The 21,173-nt window shown below is 47.6% G+C and overlaps 1 protein-coding gene across 13 annotated transcripts in view; it reads left to right on the forward strand.

Annotated features, from left to right (window-relative positions):
- Nucleotides 1-21,173, forward strand: part of OTOF (otoferlin) — a 256,523-nt gene that overhangs the window by 156,063 nt on the left and 79,287 nt on the right. For 8 of the 13 annotated variants that reach the window (XM_069973185.1, XM_069973187.1, XM_069973186.1 and 5 more), the window contains 3 exons: nucleotides 11,205-11,225; nucleotides 13,550-13,585; nucleotides 15,317-15,358. The exons of 4 other annotated variants lie outside the window; for them this stretch is intronic. In XM_069973185.1, the coding sequence (XP_069829286.1) occupies nucleotides 11,205-11,225; nucleotides 13,550-13,585; nucleotides 15,317-15,358 (99 nt within the window). The remainder of the gene's footprint in view (nucleotides 1-11,204; nucleotides 11,226-13,549; nucleotides 13,586-15,316; nucleotides 15,359-21,173) is intronic. One more of the 13 variants, XM_069973178.1, reaches the window with a different exon arrangement.

A 21,173-nucleotide genomic window follows, 5' to 3' on the forward strand; every position in this document is an offset into this window, starting at 1 on the left:
TAAAAAGTGGCCAACCCCTTTAAGGGGTTAAAGGGATGGGAGACATGTCGCTCTTAAAGGGACCAAGGTCACTCTTAAAGGGTCCCAAGTCGCTCTTAAAGGGTTTGGATCCAAGTCGCTTATAAAGGGACGGGACCCATGTCGCTCTTAAAGGGACCCATGTCGCTCCTAAAGGGACCCATGTCTAAAGAGCGACCTGGGTCCCTTTAAGAGCGACTTGGGTCCCTTTAAGAGCAACTTGGGTCCCTTTAAGAGCGACTTGGGTCCCTTTAAGAGCGACCTGGGTCCCTTTAAGAGCGACTTGGGTCCCTTTAAGAGCAACTTGGGTCCCTTTAAGAGCGACTTGGGTCCCTTTAAGAGCGACCTGGGTCCCTTTAAGTCCTCTCCTGTATGTGGAATCCCTGTCCGATCCCCGCTGCAGCCCTCTCCTCTCCTGTATGTGGAATCCTCCCTCCGATCCCCGCTGCAGCCCCCTCCTCTCCTGTATGTGGAATCCTCCCTCCGATCCCCGCTGCAGCCCCCTCCTCTCCTGTATGTGGAATCCTCCCTCCGATCCCCGCTGCAGCCCCCTCCCCTCCTGTATGTGGAATCTCCGTCCGGTCTCTGCTGCAGCCCCCTCCTCTCCTGTATGTGAATCCCCGTCCGGTCCCTGGTGCAGCCCCCTCCTCTCCTGTATGTGGAATCCCCGTCCCGTCCCCGGTGCAGCCCCCTCCTCTCCTGTATGTGGAATCCTCTGTCTGGTCCCCGATGCAGCCCCTTCCTCTCCTGTATGTGGAATCCCCGTCCCGTCCCCGGTGCAGCCCCCTCCTCTCCTGTATGTGGAATCCTCTGTCTGGTCCCCGGTGCAGCCCCCTCCTCTCCTGTATGTGGAATCCCCGTCAGGTCCCCGGTGCAGCCCCCTCCTCTCCTGTATGTGGAATCCCTGTCCGGTCCCCGGTGCAGCCCCCTCCTCTCCTGTATGTGGAATCCCTGTCCAGTCCCCGGTGCAGCCCCCTCCTCTGCTGTATGTGGAATCCCCGTCCGGTCCCCGATGCAGCCCCTTCCTCTCCTGTATGTGGAATCCCCATCCGGTCCCCGGTGCAGCCCCCTCCTCTCCTGTATGTGGAATCCTCTGTCTGGTCCCCGGTGCAGCCCCCTCCTCTCCTGTATGTGGAATCCCCGTCAGGTCCCCGGTGCAGCCCCCTCCTCTCCTGTATGTGGAATCCCTGTCCGGTCCCGGTGCAGCCCCCTCCTCTCCTGTATGTGGAATCCCTGTCCAGTCCCCGGTGCAGCCCCCTCCTCTGCTGTATGTGGAATCCCCGTCCGGTCCCCGATGCAGCCCCTTCCTCTCCTGTATGTGGAATCCCCATCCGGTCCCCGGTGCAGCCCCCTCCTCTCCTGTATGTGGAATCCTCTGTCTGGTCCCCGGTGCAGCCCCCTCCTCTCCTGTATGTGGAATCCCCGTCAGGTCCCCGGTGCAGCCCCCTCCTCTCCTGTATGTGGAATCCCTGTCCGGTCCCTGGTGCAGCCTCCTCCTCTCCTGTATGTGGAATCCCCCTCCGGTCCCTGGTGCAGCCCCCTCCTCTCCTGTATGTGGAATCCTCTGTCTGGTCCCCGGTGCAGCCCCCTCCTCTCCTGTATGTGGAATCCTCTGTCTGGTCCCCGGTGCAGCCCCCTCCTCTCCTGTATGTGAAATCCCCGTCCGGTCCCCGGTGCAGCCCCCTCCTCTCCTGTATGTGGATCCTCTGTCCGGTCCCTGGTGCAGCCCCCTCCTCTCCTGTATGTGGAATCCTCTGTCTGGTCCCCGGTGCAGCCCCCTTCTCTCCTGTATGTGGAATCCCCGTCCGGTCCCCGATGCAGCCCCTTCCTCTCCTGTATGTGGAATCCCCGTCCCGTCCCCGGTGCAGCCCCCTCCTCTCCTGTATGTGGAATCCTCTGTCTGGTCCCCGGTGCAGCCCCCTCCTCTCCTGTATGTGGAATCCCCGTCAGGTCCCTGGTGCAGCCCCCTCCTCTCCTGTATGTGGAATCCCTGTCCGGTCCCCGGTGCAGCCCCCTCCTCTCCTGTATGTGGAATCCCTGTCCAGTCCCCGGTGCAGCCCCCTCCTCTGCTGTATGTGGAATCCCCGTCCGGTCCCCGATGCAGCCCCCTCCTCTCCTGTATGTGGAATCCCCCTCCGGTCCCCGCTGCAGCCCCCTCCTCTCCTGTATGTGGATCCTCTGTCCGGTCCCCGTTGCAGCCCCCTCCTCTCCTGTATGTGGAATCCCCGTCCGGTCCCTAGTGCAGCCCCCTCCTCTCCTGTATGTGGAATCCTCTGTCTGGTCCCCGGTGCAGCCCCCTCCTCTCCTGTATGTGGAATCCCCGTCCGTCCCGGTGCAGCCCCCTCCTCTCCTGTATGTGGAATCCCCGTCAGGTCCCCGGTGCAGCCCCCTCCTCTCCTGTATGTGGAATCCCTGTCCGGTCCCGGTGCAGCCCCCTCCTCTCCTGTATGTGGAATCCCTGTCCAGTCCCCGGTGCAGCCCCCTCCTCTGCTGTATGTGGAATCCCCGTCCGGTCCCCGATGCAGCCCCTTCCTCTCCTGTATGTGGAATCCCCATCCGGTCCCCGGTGCAGCCCCCTCCTCTCCTGTATGTGGAATCCTCTGTCCGGTCCCCGGTGCAGCCCCCTCCTCTCCTGTATGTGGAATCCTCTGTCTGGTCCCCGCTGCAGCCCCCTCCTCTCCTGTATGTGGAATCCTCTGTCTGGTCCCCGGTGCAGCCCCCTCCTCTCCTGTATGTGAAATCCCCGTCCGGTCCCCGGTGCAGCCCCCTCCTCTCCTGTATGTGGAATCCTCTGTCCGGTCTCCGCTGCAGCCCCCTCCTCTCCTGTATGTGGATCCTCTGTCCGATCCCCGGTGCAGCCCCCTCCTCTCCTGTATGTGGAATCCTCTGTCTGGTCCCCGGTGCAGCCCCCTCCTCTCCTGTATGTGGAATCCCCGTCCGGTCCCCGATGCAGACCCCTCCCCTCTTGTATGTGGAATCCCCGTCCGGTCCCCGATGCAGACCCCTCCCCTCCTGTATGTGGAATCCCCGTCCGGTCCCCGGTGCAGCCCCCTCCTCTCCTGTATGTGGAATCCCCGTCCGTCCCCGCTGCAGCCCCCTCCCCTCCTGTATGTGAATCCCCCGTCCGGTCTCCTGTGATTTACAGCCTCAAACGTCTGTGTAAAAACATCTGTGATCCGAGAGTAATGGCAAGCGACATCTCCGCACCGCCTAATGGGCTGGAAAGTGATAGAAGGATGGCGGCTGCCCGCGCCTGCCACTGATGTATGATTGCAGCTGACTGCGGGCGGCGCTGCGATCGATGCCCCGTACACCAAGGCTTTATACTCCTATTATACATCAAGAACAGAGCAAAGACTTATCCCTACATTACACCCCAGCATAGCCAGTCCTGTCTATAGACAATGCTCTGTGAGCTCTACATGAGCCTTTATAATGCTATAATCTCCTCTCTGTATAGTGATAATGACATTAGGGGGCGCTCTGCCCTGGAGCCCCGCCCCTCCCTGCTCCTCCTGGCAGTAGTCGTATCCTGTAATGGAGTGTAATGTGCGGCTAGAGGAGGCCGGGCAGATAATGACACCTAATGCACCTGTAATGAGGGGTCACTGGGGGCCACACTGCAGCCAGTAATATCAGCCTCGTCCCAGGAGCTTACACTCACATATATTAGCCTATTATCTGCCATACTGCTGAGCCTGTGTATCTAAGCCTACCATGTGTGATACCATCTACTGAAAAGGTGTATCTAAGCCTACCATGTGTGATACCATCTACTGAACAGGTGTATCTAAGCCTACCGTGTGTGATACTGTCTACTGAACAGGTGTATCTAAGCCTATCATGTGGTGCAGTCTTACATGCCTTAGTATCTAAGCCTAAAGTGTGTTTTAACCGGTCATTGTATCTGAACCTAGCGTGTATGGTACTGTTTTCTTAGCCCTCGTATCAAGAGGATGCTGGGGCCTCACCATCTATGGTAGAAGTCCATGCAAACATACAAACTATAGCTCAGTCTACCCTCTATTTGTCTCCTAATCTCTGTATAACTAAAGTAAGTACAAAATGAGTCAATAATGTTCCTAAAGCAGAAATTGTTGGGAGTCAGGGAAAGGACTGTGCAGCTTACGGTCACTTTTGTGAGAACTGCCTCCTAAGCTGGGCCTCACCAACAACTAGGGGGCGCCTCACAGTTTGAGAAGCACTGCTGTAAAGTGATGACATATAATGCTGCCTGCTGAGCTAGTGTATCTAACCCCTGATGGTGATGTATCTAACCCCTAATGGTGATGTATCTAACCCCTGATGGTGATGTATCTAACCCCTAATGGTGATGTATCTAACCCCTGATGGTGATGCCACTGTGTTCCTGTCCTCAGGGATGAAGATGATAGGGTGGACTATAACAGTGAAGATGATGGGGGCGATGGGGATAACAACAGCCAGTGCTCTCTACTGTCCAGGTAGCAGGGGTGGGGGGACCTGCATGGTGTGCCGTGCCAGGGGGACCCCCTATGTGTGCTGTGCTAGGGGGACCCCCTATGTGTGCCGTGCCAGGGGGACCCCCTATGTGTGCCGTGCCGGGCGAGGCCCCATGTGTGCCGTGCCAGGGGGACCCCCATGTGTGCTGTGCCGGGGGGACCCCCATGTGTGCCGTGCCAGGGGGACCCCCTATGTGTACCAGCCCAGAGGGCCTCTATGTGTGCCGTGCCAGGGGGTCCCGAATGTGTGCTGTGCCGGGGGGACCCCCATGTGTGCCGTGCCAGGAAGACCCCCATGTGTGCCATGCCAGGAAGACCCCCATGTGTGCTGTGTCATTGGGACCCCCTATGTGTGCCAGCCCAGAGGGCTTCTATGTGTGCCGTGCCATGGGCCCCTATGTGTGCTGTCCGGGGCCTGCCTCCATCTAGTGGTGGGGTCTGGGGCCTGGGGCCCACCACTAGATGGAGGCAGAGAATTATGTGCTGTACTGAACCCATAGCATGGCTCCCGGCCCGACCCTCAATATAACACACCGATAACCACACAGTGGTAGGGGGCAGCCTCTCTTCAACCATTACATGGGCCAGCCACGCCCCGACCACCCACTGCCCCGACCAACCAGGCCTGTAACCTGCCGAGTAGCCTACATCCCTACAATATTGGGTTATTCCTTAAAGGGATTGTCTAGGTTAGAAAACCTGGAACTGTTATTGGTTACTATGAGAGCTCTGATTGGTTAATGTGAGAGCTGTGATTGGTTGCTATGTGAGCTGTGATTGGTTACTATAGGCAACTGGAATCATATTTCTATAAGACAGTGTGATAAGTCTCCCCCATGTGACTTCCTGTCCCAGAGACTGAAAGCAGAGCTATCTGGAGAATAAATGGCTGCACATACATAGGATGGAGGTGCCCTTTAAGGCATTATAACCTTTAAAGGGGTTGTCCAGCGAAAATCTTTTTTTTTTCAGATCATCTGATATCAGAAAGTTATATAGATTTGTAATTTACTTCTATTAAAAAAAAATCTCCAGTCTTCCCATACTTATCAGCTGCTGTATGTCCTGCAAAAAATGTAGCTTTATTTTCAGTCTGACACAGTGCTCTCTGCTGCCATCTCTGGCTGAGACAGACAGAAACTCTGTCTCGGTTTTATATGAATCCCCATAGAAAACGTCTCCTGCTCAGGACAGTTCCTGTCTCGGCCAGAGATGTCAGCAGAGAGCACTGTGTCAGACTGAAAATAAAACAACATTTCCTGCAGGACATACAGCAGCTGATAAGTACAGGAAGACTGCAGGATTTTTTTAATAGAAGTAAATTAGAAATCTATATAACTTTCTGACACTAGTTGATTTGAAAGAAAAAGATTTTCGCTGGACAACCCCTTTACGGTTATAGAAAGTTTCCTGCCGTAACATGTCTTTGCTGTAGGAAATCGTCTGTCAGTGTAATTACTCCAGTCGGCTGCCATTGATGTGCGGGGGCAGCGCCAAGCGTCTGTCATCCTGACACATGAGGAGCCGCGTGCTGCCGGGAGCCATGATCTGTGGTGTCACCGCCGAGACACAACTCTGACATGAGAGAGAGGCGTCCTGACACCATCCCCTCAGCCACTGACTCTGTCTGACAGATAAACTGTCTGCAGGGCATAACAACCAGTCACAGCCTATAGCAACGAGGAAAAATCCATAGCCCATAGCAACCAGTCACAGCCCATGGCAACCAGTCACAGCCTATAGCAATGAGGAAAAATCCATAGCCCATAGCAACCAGTCACAGCCCATGGCAACCAGTCACAGCCTATAGCAACGAGGAAAAATCCATAGCCCATAGCAACCAGTCACAGCCCATGGCAACCAGTCACAGCCTATAGCAACGAGGAAAAATCCATAGCCCATAGCAACCAGTCACAGCCTATAGCAACAAGGAAAAATCCATAGCCCATAGCAACCAGTCACAGCCTATAGCAATGAGGAAAAATCCATAGCCCATAGCAACCAGTCACAGCCTATAGCAACGAGGAAAAATCCATAGCCCATAGCAACCAGTCACAGCCCATGGCAACCAGTCACAGCCTATAGCAACGAGGAAAAATCCATAGCCCATAGCAACCTGTCACAGCCCATGGCAACCAGACGCAGCTCGGAACACGGAGACGTCATCCAGCATGGCAACTGATAACTTGGCATGGGTGTCAACTAATATAGCCGCCATATGACATGAGTGACGAGCAGCGTAATGCAGAAGTGAAGCAATATGGCTGACTAAATAACATGGCAACCAAATGAAATGTCCTAAAGGGACAACAAATATGGCCAACAAAACAACAGTATTAGTGTGGGTGACAACTAATTTGGCAGACAATCTGGTGCGAGTATAAACTAATGCGTTCACCAGTGTGGCATGGACAACATACAGTATGGCCAATGATAGAGCATGGGTGACAACCAATATGGCATGGTAACCAGCATGGACAACAATATGGCATGGATGACAACAATCAGCATGGTATGGATAGCAAGACCAGGGTGGAGCTTCTGTCCCAGGCTCTGGCTGCTTCCTCCATGCTTTACCCTGCAGCTCTGATACCCATGTAGCAGTGATATCACACTTTGTATTCACCTCCTTTCAGCCACGACGATGATCGCCCGGAGGAGAGCCGGCGGCTGGTTGGGTAACTATCCCTCATCCTCAGTGTGTGTGTGCTGGGTGGGCGGTGCTTATATGACCTGGCGCCCCCTGCTGGACAGGTTTACACAGGTGTTAGTTTTTTTTTTACTGTTCCTTGTAGTCTAGGGTAGTGAAGGAATCAGCGGTGAATTGTAGTTACTGGGGCTCCATCCATGGGGGGGGGGGGGGCGGAGGCTCTGTTAGATGGTCAGGTATGTGGGTGTCATGGGCAGCACCGTCATAGTTATGATGACATACCAGGCAGCATGGGAAGTGTTATATAGCGGTATACCAGATAACGTGTCTGCATTTCTCCCTCTGCCACATCAGCAAGATGTCCGACATGAGGAACAAGATGAACGATGGGTATAAGATGGTGACCAGGCAAGTGATATGTGCTGTGTCCTCTCTGCTACATCTGCAGTATATACAGTGCTGAGTGCTCCTAAATACATGCGGAGCTGCCCCATAGCCACAAAGGTCTCCTATAACCACAGAGCATTGACTTGTAGACATGGCTTCCTCCAGTAGGTGGCACCAGAGAGCAGGCTCTTCTCTTTCTTGTAGACATGGCTTCCTCCAGTAGGTGGCACCAGAGAGCAGGCTCTTCTCCTTCTTGTAGACATGGCTTCCTCCGGTAGGTGGCACCAGAAAGCAGGCTCTTCTCCTTCTTGTAGACATGGCTTCCTCCAGTAGGTGGCACCAGAGAGCAGGCTCTTCTCTTTCTTGTAGACATGGCTTCCTCCAGTAGGTGGCACCAGACAGCAGGCTCTTCTCCTTCTTCTTGTAGACATGGCTTCCTCCGGTAGTTGGCACCAGAGAGCAGGCTCTTTCCCTTCTTCTTGTAGACATGGCTTCCTCCAGTAGGTGGCACCGGAGAGCAGGCTCTTCTCCTTCTTGTAGACATGGCTTCCTCCGGTAGGTGGCACCAGAGAGCAGGCTCTTCTCCTTCTTGTAGACATGGCTTCCTCCGGTAGGTGGCACCAGAGAGGGTGCTCTTTCCCTTCTTCTTGTAGACATGGCTTCCTCCGGTAGGTGGCACCAGAGAGCAGGCTCTTCTCCTTCTTGTAGACATGGCTTCGTCCAGTAGGTGGCACCAGAGAGCAGGCTCTTCTCCTTCTTGTAGACATGGCTTCCTCCGGTAGGTGGCACCAGAGAGGGTGCTCTTTCCCTTCTTCTTGTAGACATGGCTTCCTCCAGTAGGTGGCACCGGAGAGCAGGCTCTTTTCCTTCTTCTTGTAGACATGGCTTCGTCCAGTAGGTGGCACCAGAGAGCAGGCTCTTCTCCTTCTTGTAGACATGGCTTCCTCCGGTAGGTGGCACCAGAGAGGGTGCTCTTTCCCTTCTTCTTGTAGACATGGCTTCCTCCTGTAGGTGGCACCAGAGAGCAGGCTCTTCTCCTTCTTGTAGACATGGCTTCCTCCAGTAGGTGGCACCAGAGAGCAGGCTCTTCTCCTTCTTGTAGACATGGCTTCCTCCGGTAGGTGGCACCAGAGAGCAGGCTCTTCTCCTTCTTGTAGACATGGCTTCCTCCGGTAGGTGGCACTAGAGAGGGTGCTCTTTCCCTTCTTCTTGTAGACATGGCTTCCTCCGGTAGGTGGCACCAGAGAGCAGGCTCTTCTCCTTCTTGTAGACATGGCTTCCTCCGGTAGGTGGCATTAGAGAGGGTGCTCTTTTCCTTCTTCTTGTAGACATGGCTTCCTCCGGTAGGTGGCACCAGAGAGGGTACTCTTTTCCTTCTTCTTGTAGACATGGATTCCTCCAGTAGGTGGCACCGGAGAGCAGGCTCTTTTCCTTCTTCTTGTAGACATGGCTTCCTCCAGTAGGTGGCACCAGAGAGCAGGCTCTTCTCCTTCTTGTAGACATGGCTTCCTCCAGTAGGTGGCACAGGAGAGCAGGCTCTTCTCCTTTTTCTTCTTCTCCGCTGCAGTGTCTGCTGTTTACACAGAGAGATTTATTTTACAAATTTTGGAAGCCAAAGCCAGGAATGGATTTGAAAACAGGAGAAATCTCTGTCTTTCATTTATGACCTGATCCCCCTTTATGGTCTGTTCCTGACTTTGGCTTCAAAAATCTATCAGATAAATCTCTCTGTGTAAGCGCACCATTAGACAGCAGACACTTCAGCGTGGGGGGAGGGGCTGTGACAACCGGTGTCTCTCCAGGTATATAAAGTAGTCATCATACAAAAATGGTATCCTATAATAATATAGGGGATTAATATATATTATATCTGGAGTCCCCCTTTAAATTCCATACAGTGCATCTGAGTCTTAGAATCTCTCCCTGTATACTGTATGAGTGACAGCCCCACAGCAGATGTCTTTATTTTTCTGCCGTCTTATTCGTCTCTTTCTCGCCCGCCCGCCCGCTCGTCCGCCATGTGCTGAGTGGGCTGTTTGTGTATTTTCAGAATATCTCTAGTGAATACACAACAGAAGCGGCTGCACGCTGCGTAATCCCACGTCTCCCCGCATTGTGCTGATATTATATTATATTCCCACCAGTGGGGCCCGGAGCTCACCCACTCCTCATACACCACTAATAGGATTAACAAGAACACAGAGGACCCTGAGCTCAAGCCGGAACCCTCCTGGCATTGACATAATAGAGACACTTACCCTATGTGCTGGATATGACATGGCTGCCTCCAGTCCGCTGCCCTACTGCTGCACTGTGGGCTCTAGCGCCCCCCATCTTCCTGTCATAGCCAACTATACGTCCAGTCCTCTTCATAGACCCCAACAGGGAAATACTGAGGACACTGGACTGACCCAAGTCATACACCAAGGTAGTTGATGCAATGGGGCCCCTAAATGCAGACACCTAGACCGTAGTGTCCCGTTGGGCCTGAATAGTGTCATCCAGGATTAGAAAACAGCGCCACCCCTGTCTGCAGGTTGTGTGGGGTATTGCAGGTTAGTTCCAGTCAATTCCACGGAGCTGAGCTACAATACCAGATATAACCTGTGGACAGGGGTGGAGCTTTTCTCATAGATTTTCTAATCCTGTACTAGACCCCTTTTTTTGGCAATTGAGAAGAAATTATCCAGGATTAGAAACGGCCGAGGACAGGTGTGACACCATAGAAAGGAGATAGATTTGTCTAATCCTGGATTGTAAAGGGGTAGCACAGCAAAAAAAAAGTTTTCTTTCAAATCAACTGGGGCCAGAGATTTTGTATTTAAAGGGGTTATCCAGCGCTACAAAAACATGGCCACTTTTCCCCCTACTGTTGTCTCCAGTTCAGGTGCAGTTTGCCATTAAACTCCATTTACTTCAATGGAACTAAGTTTCAAAACCCCACCCAATCTGGAGACAACAGTAGGGGGAAAGTGGCCATGTTTTTGTAGTGCTGGATAACCCCTTTAATTCCTTAAACAAAATCTCCAGTCTTTCAGTACTTATCAGCTGCTGTATGTCCTGTGGGAAGTGGCGTATCCTCTCCAGTCTGACACAGTGCTCTCTGCTGCCACCTCTGTCCATGCCTGGAACTGTCCAGAGCAGCAGCTAATCCCACAGAAATCTCTCCTCTCCAGACTGGAAATAACACCACTTTTTTTTATAATAGTAAATTACAAAATTCTGGCACCAGGTTTTTTTTTTTTTTTTGCTGAACTACTGGATAAAGGGATTATCCAGCGCTACAAAAACATGGCCAATTTCTTTCAGAGACAGCACCACTCTTGTCTGCAGTTCAGGTGTGGTTTTCAATTAAGCTCCATTCACTTCAATGGAACTGAGCAGCAAAAACCTGCACCCAAACAGGAGACAAGAGCGGTGCTGTGTCTGGAAGAAGGTGGCCATGTTTTTGTAGCACTGGATAACCCCTTTAAACCTGAGCCTTATACTGTATATTGTCCAGGGGCTGTTATAGTTTTGTATGTACGAAAGGAAAAAATAATAAAATCAATCATACAGACCAGTCATGTGTAATTTATATCTGCCCCAGAGGGGCAAAAAAATGAAGCAAAGCGAATCCATACTGTATATATCATCAATAACATCTGAATATTTAATTGTTTGTACAGAGAGGAGCTGGAGGAGCTCAGGTACCAAGAGTTCTTGTCTTATTTTATTGCATATTTTTTATTTTACATTACGTATTTTTATTTTCTTTTTCATATTTGATTATATTTGTATTAATAGTTTTAATTTATTCATTTTTTTTATTTCATTGAATTTTATATTATTCCTATTTTCATGTTTTTTTATTTCATTATTATATTTTAATTATTGTTTATGCCATGTTTTTCAGTTTATTATTTAGTTGTTTTTTTTATTCTGTTATTTTATGTTTTTATTCTATCAGTTTATTATATTTTTATTATTTTATGATTTGATTATATTAGTATTGTATTTGAGATTTTACATATTTTGCATATTATTTTATGTTTTTATTTATTTGCTTTCATTTTAGTTTTATGTTTATATTTTTATTTTATATGTAATCTCATATTTTTCATTCAATTTCATTTTTTTTTTACATTTTACTATCATTTCATTCCAACTTTTCTTTATTTGTTGTAGCCTCCAGTCCTGGGATTCTCACTAGTAATTACATGTAAATAAATAATGAACTTGGTCCATGAGCATAGGAGGTGCTGGCGGAGGGGGGAGCTGCTATATGAAATACTGTAACTTCAGCTACAGGGAGATTATTCTCTATATTGTTACAATACAAAATTCAAAAAGAAGTCTGGCAAAAATTTTTTTATTAAAGTATTGTATTGCCCCCAAAAAGTTATACAAATCTCCAATATACACTTATTACAGGAAATGTTTATAAAGTGTTTTTTCCTTGTACTTACTACTGCATCAAGGCTTCATTTCCTGGATAACATGGTGATGTCACTTCCTGGATAACATGGTGATGTCACTTCCTGGATAAACATGGTGATGTCACTTCCCAGATAACATGGTGATGTCACTTCCTGGATAACATGGTGATTTCATTTCCTGGATAACATGGTGATTTCATTTCCTGGATAACATGGTGATGTCACTTCCTGGGTAACATGGTGAGTCACTTCCCAGATAACATGGTGATGTCACTTCCCGGATAACATGGTGATGTCACTTCCTGGATAACATGGTGATGTCACTTCCTGGGTAACATGGTGAGTCACTTCCCGGATAACATGGTGATGTCACTTCCCGGATAACATGGTGATGTCACTTCCCGGATAACATGGTGATGTCACTACCCGGATACCATGGTGATTTCGTTTCCTGGATAACATGGTGATATCACTTGTTGGATAACATGGTGTCGTCACTTCCTGGATAAAATGGTGATGTCACTTCCTGGATAACAGGGTGATGTCACTTCCTGGATAACATGGTGATGTCACTTCCTGGATAACATGGATCACTACTCCCAGAGCTGTGCGGGCTGTGGCTGCTGGAGAGGATGATGGCAGGGGGACACTTAGCATCCCCCTGCCACCATCCTCTCCAGCAGTCACAGCCCGCACAGCCCTGGGAGTCGGGTCGTGTCATCACTATGTTATCTAGGAAGTGACATCACCATGTTATCCAGGAAGTGACATCACCATGTTATCCAGGAAGTAACATCACCATGTTATCCAGGAAGTGACATCACCATGTTATCCGGGAAGTGACATCACCATGTTATCCAGGAAGTGACATCACCATGTTATCCAGGAAGTGGCATCACCATGTTATTCGGGAAGTGACATCACCATGTTATCTAGGAAGTGACATCACCATGTTATCCAGGAAGTGAAGCCTTGATGCAGTAGTAAGTGCAGGGAAAAAAGCACTTTATTTGCATTTCTCGTAATAAGTGTATATATTGGTGATTTGTATAACTTTTGGGGGGGTAACACAATACTTTAATAAAAATTTTCACCAGACTTCTCCTTCAATTCCTAATGTGATCAATTGGTGTGACCACCACAATATCACTACAGAGCTGATACGGGTGAGAATCTCAGACTGGGCTATCTTGTGTTGTGTTGCTGTGTATTTTATTGCTTTGTTACCTATTATATTGCGTTCAAGAGATACAATACCTGTAAAGCGTGTGCCCATCCCATCCCATGAGGGATCCGAGCCCTAATAAGTCCAACCTCTAATATTATTCCCTAAGAATTTCAGGTTCATGACCAACCCTCACATGGGGGGGGGGGGGCTCAGAATTATTGTTTTATAGGACCCTCATATGTATATACAGGGTATAAGTGACAAGTGCTCCTCAGGGGCGTGGTCAGCAGAGCACACGTCCCATAGTGGTAATGGAAGCGAGGAGACTACGCCCCCACAGACACATGGCCCTAGCTGGCCTGCAGGATACCGCCCTCTTTGTTACATTAATCCACAATGCGTCTAACTTCGCTGCGTCTTATTTCAGGGCTAAAGGAAAGGAGAAAAAAGGCGGCATCTTCAGGTATATAAGGCATAGATATGATGAGATATATAGCATGTCATGTGACCAAGTATCCAGAATTCATAGCAGTCTCTACCTGCTGTAGCTCAGTTTTCCCAGGCTCCTTTAGTTATTCAGCTATATAGTGACAGGAAGCCAGACACATTCACTAGAAACATTGGTAAGAAGCACACCCACCACTATCCCTGCAGTGTCATCTGTTTCATGCTAAAAGTTTGGCTTGAGATGAAATTAAGTCTCTGCACACTGTGGAATCAGATTACATGCTGCACATAGAAGTCTATGGAGGGGAGCTCATGGTGCTCATAGAAGTCTATGGAGGGGAGCTCCTGCCTCACATAGAAGTCTATGGAGGAGAGCTCCTGCTGCACATAGAAGTCTATGGAGGGGAGCTCATGGTGCTCATAGAAGTCTATGGAGGGGAGCTCATGGTGCTCATAGAAGTCTATGGAGGGGAGCTCCTGCCTCACATAGAAGTCTATGGAGGAGAGCTCCTGCTGCACATAGAAGTCTATGGAGGGGAGCTCATGGTGCTCATAGAAGTCTATGGAGGGGAGCTCCTGCCTCACATAGAAGTCTATAGAGGAGAGCTCCTGCTGCACATAGAAGTCTATGGAGGGGAGCTCATGGTGCTCATAGAAGTCTATGGAGGGGAGCTCCTGCCTCACATAGAAGTCTATGGAGGAGAGCTCCTGCTGCACATAGAAGTCTATGGAGGGGAGCTCATGGTGCTCATAGAAGTCTATGGAGGGGAGCTCCTGCCTCACATAGAAGTCTATGGAGGAGAGCTCCTGCTGCACATAGAAGTCTATGGAGGGGAGCTCATGGTGCTCATAGATATCTATGGAGGGGGGCTGATGCTGAACATAGAAGTCTATGGAGGGGAGCTCATGGTGCTCATAGAAGTCTATGGAGGGGAGCTCATGGTGCTCATAGAAGTCTGTGGAGGGGAGTTCTTGCTGCACATAGAAGTCTATGGAGGGTGGCTGATGAGGCACCTAGAAGTCTATGGAGGGGGGCTGATGCGGCACATAGAAGTCTATGGAGGGGGGCTGATGAGGCACCTAGAAGTCTATGGAGGGGGGCTGATGCGGCACATAGAATTCTATGGAGGGGAGCTGATGCGGCACATAGAAGTCTATGGAGGGGAGCTCCTGCTGCACATAGAAGTCTATGGAGGGGGGCTCATGCTGCACCTAAAAGTCTATGGAGGGGGGCTCATGCTGCACATAGAAGTCTATGGAGGGGGGCTGATGCTGCACATAGAAGTCTATGGAGGGGGGCTGATGCTGCACATAGAAGTTTATGGAGGGGGGCTGATGCTGCACATAGAAGTCTATGGAGGGCAGCTCCTGCTGCACATAGAAGTCTATGGAGGGGAGCTCCTGCTGCACATAGAAGTCTATGGAGGGCAGCTCCTGCTGCACATAGAAGTCTATGGAGGGGAGCTCCTGCTGCACATAGAAGTCTATGGAGGGGGACTGCAAATGACCACAAGCAGATAGTGAGAATGGAGAGAGACTACAGGAGCTTATAGTGAGGATTAGACCTCACCCCATATTAGCATATACTGATATTTCTCAGGCCCCGTTAGGTGTGCATTCCTCTGTATTATAGCGCCTCCTGTGGTATCCTGTGCCCAACACCATATACTGTACTCTGATACATTGTTATACGGTAATAATTTCATGCAGATCACATACATCTCTGTATTCCCTCTCACCATAACAGCAAAAATAAGGATAAGAACAAAACCAAGGACAACAAAGAGAAGTAGGTATTGTGTGTGCATGGTATGGAGATATATAGAGTAAGCATGGTGTGCAGTAATATGGTATACAGTGAGCAAGGGGTGGAGGGATACAATATACAATGAACATGGTGTGCAGTGATACAGTATACAATAGGCATGGTGTGCAGTGATGCAGTATACAGTGAGCATGGTGTGCAGTGATATGGCGTGATACCTTGGTATCTCCTGTATTCATTCCATGCTGGTATTACCTAGGTATCTCCTGTATATATATTCCATGCTGGTATGACCCCTGGGTAATATATATATATATATATATATATATATATATATATATATATATATATATACCTCATGCTGGTATAACCTGGGTATCTCCAGTGTGTATGCAGTCATGGCCAAGAGTTTTGAGAATGATACAAATATTAATTTTTACAAAGTCTACTGCTTCAGTTTTTAAAATGGCAATTAGCATATACTCCAGAATGTTATAAAGAGGGATCAGCTTATCAGCAATTACTTGCACAGTCAATATTTGCCTAGAAAAGGAACTTTATCCCCAAAACACATTTCACCATCATTGCAGCCCTGCCTTACAAGGAGCAGCTAACATTGTTTCAGTGATTGCTCCATTAACACAGGTGTGGGTGTTGATGAGGACAGGGCTGGAGATCAATCTGTCATGATTAAGTAAGAATGACACCTCTGGACATTTTAAAAGGAGGCTGGTGCTTGGCATCATTGTTTCTCTTCTGTTAACCATGGTTATCTCTAAAGATACACGTGCAGTCATCATTGCACTGCACAAAAATGGCCTAACAGGGAAGAGTATCGCAGCTAGAAAGATTGCACCTCAGTCAACAATCTATCGCATCATCAAGAACTTCAAGGAGAGAGGTTCCATTGTTGCCAAAAAGGCTCCAGGATGCCGAAGAAAGACCAGCAAGCACCAGGACCGTCTCTTAAAAGTGTGGTCAGCTGCGGGATGGGGCTACCAGCAGTGCAGAGCTTGCTCAGGAATGGCAGCAGGCAGGTGTGAGGGCATCTGCACTGTGCACTGTGAGACTGCGGAGACTCCCGGAGACTCCTGCAGCAAGGCCTGGTCTCAGGGTGGGCAGCAAAGAAGCCACTTCTCTCCAGAAAAACCTCAGGGACAGACTGATATTCTGCAAAAGGTCCAGGGAGCGGACTGCTGAGGACTGGGGGAAAGGTCCAGGGAGGGGACTGCTGAGGACTGGGGGAAAGGTCCAGAGAGCGGACTGCTGAGGACTAGGGGAAAGGTCCAGGGAGGGGACTGCTGAGGACTGGGGGAAAGGTCCAGGGAGTGGACTGCTGAGGACTGGGGGAAGGGTCCAGGGAGCGGACTGCTGAGGACTGGGGGAAAGGTCCAGGGAGGGGACTGCTGAGGACTGGGGGAAAGGTCCAGAGAGCGGACTGCTGAGGACTAGGGGAAAGGTCCAGGGAGTGGACTGTTGAGGACTGGGGGGAAGTCATTTTCTCTGATGAATCCCCTTTCCGATTGTTTGGGACATCTGGAAAACAGCTTATTGGGAGAAGACGAGGTGAGCGCTACCACCAGTCTTGTCTCATGCCAACTGTAAAGCATCATGAAACCATTCATGTGTGGGGTTGCTTCTCAGCCAAGGGAATCGGCTTTCTCACAGTCTTGCCTAAAAACACGGCCATGAATAAAGAATGGGACCAGAATGTCCTCCAAGAGCAACTTCTCCCAACCGTCCAAGAGCAGATTGGCCACCAACAATGCCTTTTCCAGCATGATGGAGCACCTTGCCATAAAGCAAAGGTGATAGCTAAATGGCTCAGGGAACAAAACATAGAGATTTTGGGTCCATGGCCTGGAAACTCCCCAGATCTTAATCCCATTGAGAACTTGTGGTCAATCATCAGGAGACGGGTGGACAAACAAAAACCAACAAATTCTGACAAAATGCGAACATTGATTGTGCAAGAATGGACGGCTATCAGTCAGGATTTGGTCCAGAAGTTGTGTGAGAGCAGCCGGGGAGAATTGCAGAAGTCCTAAAGAAGAAGGCGAAACACTGCAAATATTATAGACTTGCTGCAGTAATTCATTCTACCTGTCAGTATAAGCTTCTGTTACTCATAATATGATTGCAATTATATTTCTGTATGTGATAAAAACATCTGACAAACACACAGAAAAACAGAGGGCAGGGGATCATGGGAAAATAGAAGATTTGTGTCATTCTCAAAACTTTTGGCCATGACTGTATATGTATAACCTGGGGAGCTAAGCTTGCCAATGCTTTCCCATGCATAGCAATTGTTCTGATTGAGACCTATGTAACGCTTCCCTCTTCCTGTGGTGGCGCTGCAGGGGAGGTGATCAGATGGTTTCAGGTTGTACAATCATAGCTGATGGCTGGGGGTCTCTGCAGTGGGACAGCCGGCTTACTGCTTATTGTCAGACACCATCAGAGACCTTCCCTAACCCTTGTATGTTACCAGTGAGTAGTTGTGAATCACTGACAGACACTTGTGATCGGCTGACGTGGGCGGCCGCTGTGCGCTGTCGGGTGTGGGGGGGGGGGGTTTCGGGCAATTTGGTTTATATGTAAATCTGAGTAAATTGTAGAATTCTTGGAGAACAAAAAAAATGTTTTTGCAAATGATACATGAAAAGCACAAAATGAGAGAACAGTATTATAGCTGCGTGACTGTATGGAGCGAGAGACGGATGGGTGGATTATTACCTGTGTATAGGATACAGGTGTGTATTACCTGTGTATGGGATATAGGTGTGGATTATTACCTGTGTATAGGATATAGGTATGTATTACCTGTGTATGGGATATAGGTGTGTGTTATTACCTGTGTATAGGATATAGGTGTGTATTACCTGTGTATAGGATATAGGTGTGTATTACCTGTGTATGGGATATAGGTGTGTGTTATTACCTGTGTATAGGATATAGGTGTTTATTACCTGTGTATAGGATATAGGTGTGTATTACCTGTGTATAGGATATAGGTATGGATTATTACCTGTGTATGGGATATAGGTGTGTTATTACCTGTGTATGGGATATAGGTGTGTATTACCTGTGTATAGGATATAGGTATGGATTATTACCTGTGTATGGGATATAGGTGTGTATTACCTGTGTATAGGATATAGGTGTGTATTACCTGTGTATGGTATATAGGTATGGATTATTACCTGTGTATGGGATATAGGTGTGTGTTATTACCTGTGTATAGGATATAGGTGTGTTATTACCTGTGTATAGGATATAGGTGTGTATTACCTGTGTATGGTATATAGATATGGATTATTACCTGTGTATGGGATATAGGTGTGTGTTTTTACCTGTGTATTGGATATAGGTGTGGATATTACCTGTGCATAGGATTTAGGTGTGTGGTATTACCTGTGTATAGGATATAGGTGTGGGTTATATTACCTGTGTATAGGATATAGGTGTGTATTACCTGTGTATGGTATATAGGCGTGTGGTATTACCTGTGTATGGGTTATAGGTGTGTGTTATTACCTGTGTATAGGATATAGGTGTGTATTACCTGTTTATAGGATATAGGTGTGGGTTATTACCTGTGTATGGGATATAGGTGTGTTATATTACCTGTGTATAGGATATAGGTGTGTTATTACCTGTGTATAGGATATAGGTGTGTGTTATTACCTGTGTATAGGATATAGGTGTGTGTTATTACCTGTGTATAGGATATAGGTGTGTATTACCTGTGTATGGTATATAGGTGTGTGTTATTATCTGTGTACCGGATATAGGTGTGGATTATTACCTGTGTATAGGATATAGGTATGGGTTATTACCTATGTATAGGATATAGGTGTGTATTACCTGTGTATGGTATATATGTATGGATTATTACCTGTGTAAAGGATATAGGCGTGGATTATTACCTGTGTATAGGATATAGGTGTGGGTTATTACCTATGTATAGGATATAGGTATGTGTTATTACCTGTGTATAGGATATAGGTGTGGAGTATTACCTGTGTATGGTATATAGGTGTGGATTATTACCTGTGTATAGGATATAGGTGTGGATTATTACCTGTGTATGGTATATAGGTGTGGATTATTACCTGTGTATGGTATAAAGGTGTGGATTATTACCTCTGTATAGGATATAGGTGTGGATATTACCTGTGTATAGGATTTAGATGTGTGGTATTACCTGTGTATAGGATATAGGTGTGTGTTATTACCTGTGTATAGGATATAGGTGTGTTATTACCTGTGTATAGGATATAGGTGTGGAAATTACCTGTGTATAGGATATAGGTGTGTGTTATTACCTGTGTATAGGATATAGGTGTGAGTTATATTACCTGTGTATAGGATATAGGTGTATTATTACCTGTGTTTAGGATATAGGTGTGTGTGTTATTACCTGTGTATGGTATATAGGTGTGGATTATTACCTGTGTATAGGATATAGGTGTGGATTATTACCTGTGTATGGTATATAGGTGTGGATTATTACCTGTGTATGGTATAAAGGTGTGGATTATTACCTGTGTATAGGATATAGGTGTGGATATTACCTGTGTATAGGATTTAGATGTGTGGTATTACCTGTGTATAGGATATAGGTGTGTGTTATTACCTGTGTATAGGATATAGGTGTGTTATTACCTGTGTATAGGATATAGGTGTGGAAATTACCTGTGTATAGGATATAGGTGTGTGTTATTACCTGTGTATAGGATATAGGTGTGAGTTATATTACCTGTGTATAGGATATAGGTGTATTATTACCTGTGTTTAGGATATAGGTGTGTGTGTTATTACCTGTGTATGGTATATAGGTGTGGATTATTACCTGTGTATAGGATATAGGTGTGGATTATTACCTGTGTATGGTATATAGGTGTGGATTATTACCTGTGTATGGTATAAAGGTGTGGATTATTACCTGTGTATAGGATATAGGTGTGGATATTACCTGTGTATAGGATTTAGATGTGTGGTATTACCTGTGTATAGGATATAGGTGTGTGTTATTACCTGTGTATAGGATATAGGTGTGTTATTACCTGTGTATAGGATATAGGTGTGGAAATTACCTGTGTATAGGATATAGGTGTGTGTTATTACCTGTGTATAGGATATAGGTGTGAGTTATATTACCTGTGTATAGGATATAGGTGTATTATTACCTGTGTATACGATATAGGTGTGAATTATTACCTGTGTACAGGATATAGGTGTGGATTATTACCTGTGTATAGGATATAGGTGTGGGTTATATTACCTGTGTATAGGATATAGGTGTATTATTACCTGTGTATAGGATATAGGTATATTATTACCTGTGTATAGGATATAGGTGTGTGTGTCATTACCTGTGTATAGGATATAGGTATGGATTATTACCTGTGTATGGGATATGGGTGTGAATTATTACCTGTGTACAGGATATAGGTGTGTATTATTACCTGTGTATAGGATATAGGTGTGGGTTATATTACCTGTGTATAGGATATAGGTGTATTATTACCTGTGTATAGGATATAGGTGTATTATTACCTGTGTTTAGGATATAGGTGTGTGTTATTACCTGTGTATAGGATATAGGTGTGGATTATTACCTGTGTATACGATATAGGTGTGAATTATTACCTGTGTACAGGATATAGGTGTGGATTATTACCTGTGTATAGGATATAGGTGTAGGTTATATTTTGTGGTCTTGGGTAAAAAATGGAGTTCATAGCAGATGGTCTTCCCTTGTGGCTCCTTGCATCCAGCTTCCCTTGTGGCTCCTTGCATCCAGCTTCCCTTCTGGCTCTTTGAATCCAGC

This window comes from Dendropsophus ebraccatus, chromosome 6 (assembly GCF_027789765.1).
Source record: "Dendropsophus ebraccatus isolate aDenEbr1 chromosome 6, aDenEbr1.pat, whole genome shotgun sequence".
Lineage (NCBI taxonomy): Eukaryota > Metazoa > Chordata > Amphibia > Anura > Hylidae > Dendropsophus > Dendropsophus ebraccatus.